At 42.2% G+C, this 12,523-nt stretch overlaps 1 protein-coding gene across 9 annotated transcripts in view; it reads left to right on the top strand.

Annotated features, from left to right (window-relative positions):
• dazap1 (DAZ associated protein 1) overlaps nt 1-8,043 on the top strand; it is a 60,061-nt gene extending 52,018 nt beyond the window's left edge. For 7 of the 9 annotated variants that reach the window (XM_084317930.1, XM_084317926.1, XM_084317923.1 and 4 more), the window contains one exon: nt 7,882-8,043. In XM_084317930.1, the coding sequence (XP_084174056.1) occupies nt 7,882-8,042 (161 nt within the window). In that variant the 3' untranslated portion in view covers nt 8,043. The remainder of the gene's footprint in view (nt 1-7,881) is intronic. The other 2 variants (XM_084317929.1, XM_084317928.1) reach the window with 2 other exon arrangements.
• The last annotated feature ends 4,480 nt before the right edge of the window (nt 8,044-12,523 follow it).

Here is a 12,523-nt window from a genome sequence, read left to right as displayed (position 1 = left end):
TTTATGTTTATTTTGCTGCAATTCTTTGTTGTTGCCGCCATTTTTAGTGTTACAGATTTCCCCATTCAAAACGACCACAGTGATCCTTCTCATGTTACAGTCTGGTCTCTGGATGTGATGGAGGAGTGCACTGCTTATTGAACGCACAGTGCAGAGTTGCAATTCAACTGAATTTACATGAAATGGGGATGTTTTAACTAAAACATGCCACAAGACCTAGTATTTTAGTATAGTAGAAAGTATATAAGTATATACATTTTTATTTTTTTACACATGCAAAAAAAATCGATAAGTGATGCCACTTATCGATTTCATGCAGTTATGGATAAATGGATAAGTGGTCTCAGCCTTACTGGGGGGTTCAGTCAACCTGGTCTCCTCGTCTCCCTGATAGGCTTGGGTCACTACCCTCAGGACCCCTCCACCTACGGACCCACACGTCCTTCTCACAGTTCAGGTCAGGATGAGCAGGGAGTCTGTAGTGCAGGTAGGTGCCAGCGTCCTCTTCTCCGACCACCACCCAGTACTGCAGCGTTCTGTTCAGTGTTCTGTTCAGTATTCTGTTCAGTACTGCAGCGTTCTGTTCAGTACTGCAGTGTTCTGTTCAGTATTCTGTTCAGTATTCTGTTCAGTACTGCAGCGTTCTGTTCAGTATTCTGTTCAGTATTCTGTTCAGTATTCTGTTCAGTACTGCAGCGTTCTGTTCAGTATTCTGTTCAGTATTCTGTTCAGTACTGTAGTATTCTGTTCAGTACTACAGAGTTCTGTTCAGCATTCTGTTCAGTACTGCAGCGTTCTGTTCAGTACTGCAGTGTTCTGTTCAGTATTCTGTTCAGTATTCTGTTCAGTACTGCAGCGTTCTGTTCAGCATTCTGTTCAGTACTACAGTATTCTGTTCAGTACTGTAGTGTTCTGTTCAGCATTCTGTTCAGTACTGTAGTATTCTGTTCAGTACTGCAGCGTTCTGTTCAGCATTCTGTTCAGTACTGCAGCGTTCTGTTCAGTATTCTGTTCAGTACTGCAGCGTTCTGTTCAGTATTCTGTTCAGTACTGCAGCATTCTGTTCAGTATTCTGTTCAGTATTCTGTTCAGTACTGCAGCGTTCTGTTCAGCATTCTGTTCAGTACTGCAGCGTTCTGTTCAGTACTGTAGTCTTCTGTTCAGTATTCTGTTCAGTACTGCAGCGTTCTGTTCAGCATTCTGTTCAGTACTACAGTATTCTGTTCAGTACTGTAGTGTTCTGTTCAGCATTCTGTTCAGTACTGCAGCGTTCTGTTCAGTACTGCAGTGTTCTGTTCAGTATTCTGTTCAGTATTCTGTTCAGTACTGCAGTGTTCTGTTCAGTATTCTGTTCAGTATTCTGTTCAGTACTGCAGTGTTCTGTTCAGTATTCTGTTCAGCATTCTGTTCAGTACTGCAGCGTTCTGTTCAGTATTCTGTTCAGTACTGCAGCATTCTGTTCAGTATTCTGTTCAGTATTCTGTTCAGTACTGCAGCGTTCTGTTCAGTATTCTGTTCAGTATTCTGTTCAGTACTGCAGCGTTCTGTTCAGTATTCTGTTCAGTATTTCAGTACTGTAGTCTTCTGTTCAGTATTCTGTTCAGTACTGCAGTCTTCTGTTCAGTATTCTGTTCAGTATTCTGTTCAGTACTGCAGCGTTCTGTTCAGTATTCTGTTCAGTATTCTGTTCAGTACTGCAGCGTTCTGTTCAGCATTCTGTTCAGTATTCTGTTCAGTACTGTAGTATTCTGTTCAGTACTGCAGTCTTCTGTTCAGTATTCTGTTCAGTACTGCAGCATTCTGTTCAGTACTGCAGCATTCTGTTCAGTACTGTAGTATTCTGTTCAGTACTACAGTATTCTGTTCAGTACTGCAGTATTCTGTTCAGTACTGTAGTATTCTGTTCAGTACTACAGTATTCTGTTCAGTACTGCAGCGTTCTGTTCAGTATTCTGTTCAGTACTGCAGTATTCTGTTCAGTACTGTAGTCTTCTGTTCAGTACTGCAGTGTTCTGTTCAGTACTGTAGCATTCTGTTCAGTACTGTAGTATTCTGTTCAGTACTGTAGCATTCTGTTCAGTACTGTAGTATTCTGTTCAGTACTGCAGTGTTCTGTTCAGTACTGTAGCATTCTGTTCAGTACTGTAGTATTCTGTTCAGTACTGCAGCGTTCTGTTCAGTATTCTGTTCAGTATTCTGTTCAGTACTGCAGCGTTCTGTTCAGTATTCTGTTCAGTATTCTGTTCAGCATTCTGTTCAGTACTGCAGCGTTCTGTTCAGTACTGCAGTGTTCTGTTCAGTATTCTGTTCAGTATTCTGTTCAGTACTGCAGTGTTCTGTTCAGTATTCTGTTCAGTATTCTGTTCAGTACTGCAGTGTTCTGTTCAGTATTCTGTTCAGCATTCTGTTCAGTACTGCAGCGTTCTGTTCAGTATTCTGTTCAGTACTGCAGCATTCTGTTCAGTATTCTGTTCAGTATTCTGTTCAGTACTGCAGCGTTCTGTTCAGTATTCTGTTCAGTATTCTGTTCAGTATTCTGTTCAGTACTGCAGCGTTCTGTTCAGTATTCTGTTCAGTATTCTGTTCAGTACTGTAGTCTTCTGTTCAGTATTCTGTTCAGTACTGCAGTCTTCTGTTCAGTATTCTGTTCAGTATTCTGTTCAGTACTGCAGCGTTCTGTTCAGTATTCTGTTCAGTATTCTGTTCAGTACTGCAGCGTTCTGTTCAGCATTCTGTTCAGTATTCTGTTCAGTACTGTAGTATTCTGTTCAGTACTGCAGTCTTCTGTTCAGTATTCTGTTCAGTACTGCAGCATTCTGTTCAGTACTGCAGCATTCTGTTCAGTACTGTAGTATTCTGTTCAGTACTACAGTATTCTGTTCAGTACTGCAGTATTCTGTTCAGTACTGTAGTATTCTGTTCAGTACTACAGTATTCTGTTCAGTACTGCAGCGTTCTGTTCAGTATTCTGTTCAGTACTGCAGTATTCTGTTCAGTACTGTAGTCTTCTGTTCAGTACTGCAGTGTTCTGTTCAGTACTGTAGCATTCTGTTCAGTACTGTAGTATTCTGTTCAGTACTGTAGCATTCTGTTCAGTACTGTAGTATTCTGTTCAGTACTGCAGTGTTCTGTTCAGTACTGTAGCATTCTGTTCAGTACTGTAGTATTCTGTTCAGTACTGCAGCGTTCTGTTCAGTATTCTGTTCAGTATTCTGTTCAGTACTGCAGCGTTCTGTTCAGTATTCTGTTCAGTATTCTGTTCAGTACTGCAGTATTCTGTTCAGTACTGTAGTATTCTGTTCAGTACTGTAGTATTCTGTGCAGTATTCTGTTCAGTACTGCAGTATTCTGTTCAGTACTGTAGTATTCTGTTCAGTATTCTGTTCAGTACTGTAGTCTTCTGTTCAGTACTGCAGTGTTCTGTTCAGTACTGTAGTATTCTGTTCAGTACTGCAGTGTTCTGTTCAGTACTGTAGTATTCTGTTCAGTACTGTAGTATTCTGTTCAGTACTACAGTATTCTGTTCAGTACTGCAGTATTCTGTTCAGTACTGTAGTATTCTGTTCAGTACTGCAGTGTTCTGTTCAGTACTGTAGTATTCTGTTCAGTACTGCAGTATTCTGTTCAGTACTGTAGTATTCTGTTAAGTACTACAGTATTCTGTTCAGTACTGCAGCGTTCTGTTCAGTATTCTGTTCAGTACTGCAGCGTTCTGTTCAGTATTCTGTTCAGTACTACAGTATTCTGTTCAGTATTCTGTTCAGTACTGTAGTATTCTGTTCAGTACTACAGTATTCTGTTCAGTACTGCAGTATTCTGTTCAGTACTGTAGTATTCTGTTCAGTACTACAGTATTCTGTTCAGTACTGCAGCGTTCTGTTCAGTATTCTGTTCAGTATTCTGTTCAGTACTGTAGTATTCTGTTCAGTACTGTAGTATTCTGTGCAGTATTCTGTTCAGTACTGCAGTATTCTGTTCAGTACTGTAGTATTCTGTTCAGTACTACAGTATTCTGTTCAGTACTGCAGTATTCTGTTCAGTACTGTAGTATTCTGTTCAGTATTCTGTTCAGTACTGCAGTATTCTGTTCAGTACTGCAGTATTCTGTTCAGTACTACAGTATTCTGTTCAGTACTGCAGTATTCTGTTCAGTATTCTGTTCAGTACTGCAGTATTCTGTTCAGTACTACAGTATTCTGTTCAGTACTGCAGTATTCTGTTCAGTACTGTAGTATTCTGTTCAGTACTGTAGTATTCTGTTCAGTACTGCAGCGTTCTGTTCAGTATTCTGTTCAGTACTGTAGTATTCTGTTCAGTACTGCAGCGTTCTGTTCAGTATTCTGTTCAGTACTGTAGTCTTCTGTTCAGTACTGCAGTCTTCTGTTCAGTACTGTAGTATTCTGTTCAGTACTGTAGTCTTCTGTTCAGTATTCTGTTCAGTACTGTAGTATTCTGTTCAGTATTCTGTTCAGTACTGTAGTCTTCTGTTCAGTATTCTGTTCAGTACTGTAGTGTTCTGTTCAGTACTGTAGTATTCTGTTCAGTACTGTAGTCTTCTGTTCAGTATTCTGTTCAGTACTGTAGTGTTCTGTTCAGTACTATAGTATTCTGTTCAGTACTGTAGTCTTCTGTTCAGTATTCTGTTCAGTACTGTAGTGTTCTGTTCAGTACTGTAGTATTCTGTTCAGTACTGTAGTATTCTGTTCAGTATTCTGTTCAGTACTGTAGTCTTCTGTTCAGTATTCTGTTCAGTACTGTAGTGTTCTGTTCAGTACTGTAGTATTCTGTTCAGTACTGTAGTCTTCTGTTCAGTATTCTGTTCAGTACTGTAGTGTTCTGTTCAGTACTGTAGTATTCTGTTCAGTACTGCAGCGTTCTGTTCAGTATTCTGTTCAGTACTGTAGTATTCTGTTCAGTACTGCAGTCTTCTGTTCAGTACTGTAGTATTCTGTTCAGTACTGCAGCGTTCTGTTCAGTATTCTGTTCAGTACTGCAGTCTTCTGTTCAGTACTGTAGTATTCTGTTCAGTACTGTCGCCTTCTGTTCAGTATTCTGTTCAGTACTGCAGTCTTCTGTTCAGTACTGTAGTATTCTGTTCAGTACTGTAGTATTCTGTTCAGTACTGTAGTATTCTGTGTTCAGTACTGTAGTATTCTGTTCAGTACTGTAGCGTTCTGTTCAGTATTCTGTTCAGTACTGTAGTATTCTGTTCAGTACTGTAGCGTTCTGTTCAGTATTCTGTTCAGTACTAAAGTAATAAAAAAAGTCAACCAACGAACTCGATTCTTGTACCGGATCTCCTCTCTGGTAAACAAGAATACCCTGAAGACTCTGGCAGGAGCACTCATTCAGGGGTACTACGACTATGCTTGCACCTCATGGTACCAAAGCACCTCAAAGGCGCTAAAAACAAAATTACAAACATCTCAAAACAAACTGGTCAGACTACTGCTTGACCTTACTCCTAGAACCCACCTCACCCCTGCCCACTTTGACAACCTAGGATGGCTTAGAGTAGATGACAGAGTACAGCAACTTGCAATGGGCCTGGTCTACAAGATACACTACACGACCAAGGTACCCATGTACATGGCAAAATACTTCCCAAAGGTCAGTGAATACCACGATCACAACACCAGAGGGAGCTCCACAAATCATGTTAAACCCAGATTCGGCTCAAATAAGGGACTAAACACGTTTCGCAATTATGCCACATCAATGTGGAACGCCCTACCCAAAGCTGTAAAGGAATGTGGATCACTACCCACTTTCAAAACCTCTCTCAAGAGACACCTACGGGAGACTGCAATTCAACACTGGCCCCTGTAAATATCCTAACCCAACCCCCTCCAATGTACAGTCATTTACCTAGTATGGTTTTGTCAATAGTCCAATGTACAATTTTGTTTGTTTGTACAGAGTCTCCCCCCCCTCAATGTACAGTTTTGCTTGTTTATACAGTGTGCCCCCCCCCCCCAACCACCTCCAATGTAAATTACCCAGTATGGTTGTCAATATCCCAGTGTACCCAACCCCCCCCACCCAACCTCCTCCAATGTACAGTTTCTACGTCAAATGTATATACTCCCTTTTCTTGACTCCTTCTGTATCACAAACAGTACTGTATTTGTAAATCTGGTATGTCATAAATGTATAGATGTAGCAGTACTGACTATCTGTATGTCATGTATGTCATATATGTCCTGATGAATTGAAAATGGGGGACCCTGGTGTAAACAAGACGAAAGTCTTTCTCTGGTCTGCATCCCCTTAACAATTGTGTGTATTGAGCTGTACTGTATTGTACCCATTCTGCAATCTGTTAATAAAGTTTTCAATCAATCAATCAATCAATCACTGTAGTATTCTGTTCAGTACTGTAGTCTTCTGTTCAGTACTGTAGTATTCTGTTCAGTACTGTAGTGTTCTGTTCAGTATTCTGTATTCTGTACTGCAGTATTTATGTAGCCGCTGCGTCATTCCTTTGCGTCTTTTCTTTCTTGCTTTGTGTATCTTGCACGTGCATCGTGAATGTTTATTCTGAGTACAGTAAAATACAGCTATGCATTGTTTTAAGGTGATGAGATGGGGAAAAAAACTCAGAAAACAAGGTTAACACATTTAGAGGCAAACCAGGTTAATCGTTTTTGATTGGAGCCCTCAGTTCCAACCATCTCATTTCTCTCTGTAGCTGCAGTTTACTATCCAGAGATTAGCCATGTCCCACGTTTTGGTTGACTCTCTCTCTCTCTCTCTCCCCCTCTACATTGCTTTGCTGGTATATAAAAGGATGATCTAATTGTCATGGAAATGTGTCCACGGTTCAGTTGGCCCCTGTGTTGGCAGTCGATTCACCCATTGTCTTTCTCCATATACTGTCTCCACATTATAGCTAAAGGGATGAGAGTCGAAGGAAGATATAATGAAGGACACCTCATTGCCAGTAAATGTCCCAATTTCTATAAGATTCCCTCTCTGCACTCAGTTCCTAATTCTGTTTCCCTCCCATTCTTGAAGCGCTTTAACACTTTCACTACCACACTATAGAAGGTTAACCCTTTCACTACCACACCTACAGACTGTTAACCATCTGTAGTGTGGTAGTGAAAGTGTTAACCATTCTGTAATGTGGTAGTGAAAGGGTTAACCTTCTGTAGGGAAAGCGTTAACCCTTCTGTAGTGTGGTAGTGAAAGCATTAACCCTTTTTGTAGTGTGGTAGTGAAAGGGTTAACCTTTTTGTAGTGTGGTAGTGAAAGGGTTGACCGTTTTTGTAGTGGTAGTGAAAGGGTTAACCTTTTTGTAGTGTGGTAGTGAAAGGGTTAACCGTTTTTGCAGCGTGGTGGTGAAAGGTTTAAGCACCCCCACGATAAATGTCCCCCCCCCCCCCTTGTTGTTTCATTCCAGCTGTCTTTTCCGTCACTCCAGTATCCTACTCAACCGTTTGAAATGTGATGATTCCATTTGATGCACTGGATGTCAGTCTAGTTCCCGGTCTCTTGTTTTGCAGGGAGATAGTGCCATCCAGTGTTTGTAGGAAAACCTTATGTTCCCGTTGGACTGACTGGTCTCTGAAAAGTCTAGTTATTGTTTTCCTTCCATGAGGCCCTTCAAAACAGTTTTATTTTTTATTTAGAAAATACAAATTGACATGATGGTGTATTCTTTAAATTGGTTTAGATTTAAATCAAGATTTCTTTTCTCTCCTAATTTTCCAAGACAAATGGGCTCATGTAAGGAATACAATATTTCAACTCAACATCAAAACTGATGTATTTAAATGTACTCTTATTAGACTTATCTTTTAATAGAGCAGTAAGGTTCTTCCCACGGTCTCCGTCTAAAGGTCCCCTCTCTTCTCCGCTCCCATCTCCCCTCCTCAGGTTACGGTCAGGACCTGAGCGGATTTGGCCACAGCTTCGCCGACCCCAACCAGCAGACGGCCTCCTACCCCACAGCACAGCCCACGGCGGCGCCCCCCGCCAGCGTGTTCGGCCGAGGACAGAATCACAACGTACAGGGCTTCCACCCGTACCGACGCTGACCCCCGGGAGGAGGAGGAGGAGGAGGAGGAGGAGGAGGAGGAGGAGGAGGAGGAGGAGGAGGAGGAGGAGGAGGAGGCGGAGGCGGCGTGCGGTTCAGGGAAATGTGTGCTTATCTGCTCGTAAGCAAAACTGGAATTCTGGATTGTTATTTGGAATGCACACACTTTGTGAAACCGAACACATGATGAAACCAGGGATTCCAACTAACTTCCTGTTACAATCTCTCAAAAGGTGTTAAAAAGAACAGATCTTTTTTTTTTTTGCATAACTTATGGAACGTCAAACTGAAAGAACCTTTTATTTCTCCCTCCCCATGTTTTATAGTAGGACTTTACTACTTTGCAATAATTTTGATTGTCTGGTCAAACACTAGCACAGAGAATTTATGTAAAGAGACTTGCATATATAGATTATATGTATATTTATGGTGGATACAGAAATTAAAACAGGGTCTCAAGTTTCCTCAGCTTTAAATTCTAGGGAAAATGTTTTTATTTTTCATTTTGGTGGATTTTGTTTACTTTCTGAGCCTTTATTTTAAAGTTTGTTTAAAATTTAAATGATGAATATATATTATACACAAACTGTGCAATTTTTTAAAAAGAGAATTTTGTACTATAAATGTACACCTTGCTTGTTTTTTATTTAATGATGTAGACTTCCCTCAGTTCTACATCGATGTAGACTTCCCTCAGGTGGCTGTTTGGGTGCATTTTGCACTTATGCAAAAAGAAAGGAAAACTTATTTGAAAATAAATGTTTTAAAAAAATATGATTGTTATTTGTGTGTGTGTGTAGTTTTTTTCATAATTTTTTCATACGATACCTTGGGAGATTAAGAAGTACTTGAGTATAGGCTGTCATTCCCTATAATTATACAATGCGTTGTAATTCCACAACTAAACTTTACAAAGCCTAGAGACCTCAAACAAATATGTTTACCAAAACACCTCGTGCCAATAGAAATGGGTACAAAATCACTTGCATACGAATGCCATACTTGGATAGGATATCTGTCTAAGTATGAGGGATATCTCTTTGCTTTTTAAGGAGAAATACAAATGCATGGCATAACACAAGACACTTAACCCCTAACTGCCCCTGACGAGCAGGTTGGCACCATGCATGGTTGCCTCCGCCGTTAGTGTGTGAACGGGTGAATGTGAGGAACAAAAATGGTAAAGTGCTATATAAATTCACCATTCATAATTGATTTAATTTCCTTTATCAAACATAACAAAATGGTGAAGAGCTCTGTCCAAGGTGTGGAAAGACCTGTGTGAAAAGGAGCGATGGACTATAGTGTGATTTTACACATGCCAAGTTAAATGTTTTTTATGCAGATAATTGTCTATTGTAATCAGAGGGTATGATCTAAATGTAAATATACGAAGACCATTGAGGTTGCCCTCATTTACATTTACAATGGTGCGTAAAGAGTTAAAATAAATAAGACTACATTAAATCACCTAAAGATAAAAACAGAAAATCTGCTATAAGTTTTAGATTTAGTTATAGAAAGATTGATAATGCATCGTTTTGCGATCATGGAAGGGATACAATGGATACTCTTGTCCTGTATTTAGAAGATGGGAAGGTAACTGAGCAAAAGGATGAAAACGTACTAAGTTTTGTGTGTGACAAAAAAAAGAGTGATATATATATAAGGAGAATAATGAGAAGTTGTAAAGATGTATATTACATCCGGGTGAGATCTGCCATCATGTAAACTTCCGCATTGTTACTACATCCGGGTGAGATCTGCCGCGTTCTTTTTTTCCGTAGCCGCATTTAGCGGAGACGCTCTGTGATTGGCCACTCCATGTGACATGTGCGCCCAATCGTGTGACGCCTGTTTCTACACCGGTTAAGCTTAGGCACTCTTTCGAAGTTGGTTAACGTTAGAGTTTGTCTTAGAGCATGGCGATAGAACACCAGCCCTGATTCCGAACTCTAACCTTAACCAATGTCGAAAGAGTCGCCTAAGCCTAACCAGTGATAAACTAGGCGTTAGGTAGTTTGCTGGCTGTTAGACCCGGAAATGGGCAAAGACACAGCTTGTCACGCGATTGGGCGCACATGTCAGTGGCCAATCAGAGAGCGTCAGTCTGTGGCCAATCAGAGAGCGTCTCCGCAAAATGCCGCTACGGAAAAGAATAACGCAGATCTGCCATGTCCACTTCCGCATTGTTACTACCATAGATATCTATGGTTACTACATCCGGGTGAGATGCGTTATTTCTAAACCTAGCCGCATTTCTGGCAGACGCTCTCTGATTGGCACTGACTGACGCTCTCTGATTGGCCACTGACGCGTTTGCCCAATCGCGTGACGAGCTGTGTCTTTGCCCATTTCCACGCCAAACAGCCTGCAAACTACCTGGCGTTCTATCGCCCTGCTCTAAGACAAACTCTAACCTTAACCAACTTCTAAAGAGTGCCTAAGCTTAACCGCCGAAAGAACTTGCCGTCACGCTCTAAGACAAACTCTAACCTTAACCAACTTCGAAAGAGTGCCTAAGCTTAACCGTCGAAAGAACTTGCCGTCACGCTCTAAGACAAACTCTAACCTTAACCAACTTCGAAAGAGTGCCTAAGCTTAACCGTCGAAAGAACTTGCCGTCACGCTCTAAGACAAACTCTAACCTTAAAGTGGAGATGAAGCAGTGAGCAATGTGATCCTAGTTTGTTTGTTGTGTACCTTGTGTAAGACAGGGTTCTATAATCAAATGTGAAATCTATCTTATTTGTCTGAAAAATATAATATAATATCCCTGTTTTCAACATGGGCGCCGCCATTTTGTTGCTGACGTCATGGCTGACGTCATACCGGGGGTTGGGTGTATACACTCTGGTTAGCTGCCTATATTGAATGGGTCAGTCAGCAAATAAAATGTTGCCTACAAAACAACGGGACCGCGGTGGTTCTGTTTGTATTGCTCCTGGCTGTTCAAACTAATTTTACCATGTGAGAGAGAGGAAAGTTGGTTAATTTCCACAAACTACCAGTGAAAAAAACAGTGTTGTTGACATGTTGGCTCGGGCTGCCTGCACCCAGACGGCGCGACCAGCCTGTTGGACAGGGAAGGAGGATCTGCAGCGAACACTTCATTGCCTCGGATTATGTTGTTGGGGTGGGATGTTTGTCCAGAAGACCACTAATCAGCTGAAGCCGGACGCGGTTCCCTCGGTCTTCGACAGACAGACCGGCGTTAGCTCTCGGGAGCGATCGCTAGCTAGTTGGCACCAGCCGGGGCCCGGCGTTAGCTCTCGCTAGCTAGCGTTAGCAACCGGAGCGTCGCGGAGCATTCAGCCTGCTGGCTACCTAGACCCACTTCAACCAGCGTCGCGGAGCATTCAGCCTGCTGGCTACCTAGACCCACTTCAACCAGCGTCGCGGAGCATTCAGCCTGCTGGCTACACAAGCTGTGTAGCCAGCAGGCTGAATGCTCCGCGACGCTCCGGTTGCTAACGCTAGCTAGCGAGAGCTAACGCCGGGCCCCGGCTGGTGCCAACTAGCTAGCGATCGCTCCCGAGAGCTAACGCCGGTCTGTCTGTCGAAGACCGAGGGAACCGCGTCCGGCTTCAGCTGATTAGTGGTCTTCTGGACAAACATCCCACCCCAACAACATAATCCGAGGCAATGAAGTGTTCGCTGCAGATCCTCCTTCCCTGTCCAACAGGCTGGTCGCGCCGTCTGGGTGCAGGCAGCCCGAGCCAACATGTCAACAACACTGTTTTTTTCACTGGTAGTTTGTGGAAATTAACCAACTTTCCTCTCTCTCACATGGTAAAATTAGTTTGAACAGCCAGGAGCAATACAAACAGAACCACCGCGGTCCCGTTGTTTTGTAGGCAACATTTTATTTGCTGACTGACCCATTCAATATAGGCAGCTAACCAGAGTGTATACACCCAACCCCCGGTATGACGTCAGCAACAAAATGGCCGCGCCCATAATGCTAAATGCTTCAGAAATGTACACAACAAATCGTTTTTTCTTAGAAACTGCTTATTTTTATAACGTGACTTCTTCTGTGGCTTATCTAAATACTAATGTGATGCTATGAATATGTATTTATCGCACTGCTTCATTTCCACTTTAACCAACTTCGAAAGAGTGCGCTTAACCAGTGTAGAAACAGACGTCGGCCAATCAGAGAGCGTCTTGCCAGAAATGCGGCTAGGTTTAGAAATAACGCGGGTGAGATCTGCCGCGTGATTACCAAACCAAGCCGCATTTCTCGGAGACGCTCTCTGATTGGCACTGACTGACGCGTTTGCCCAATCCGTGACGAGCTGTGTACAGGCGTCGGCCAATCAGAGAGCGTCTCCGAGAAATGCGGCTTGGTTTCGTAATCACGCAGATCTGCCATGTCCACTTCCGCATTGTTACTACATCCGGGTGAGATCTGCCATGTCCACTTCCGCATTGTTACTACATCCGGGTGAGATCTGCCATGTCCACTTCCGCATTGTT

Source organism: Notolepis coatsorum (genome assembly GCF_963971535.1).
Source record: "Notolepis coatsorum genome assembly, chromosome: 7".
NCBI classification, from domain to species: Eukaryota; Metazoa; Chordata; class Actinopteri; order Aulopiformes; family Paralepididae; genus Notolepis; species Notolepis coatsorum.
Note: the sequence above shows the minus strand (reverse complement) of the source record. Positions and strands in the feature narration are given on the sequence as shown.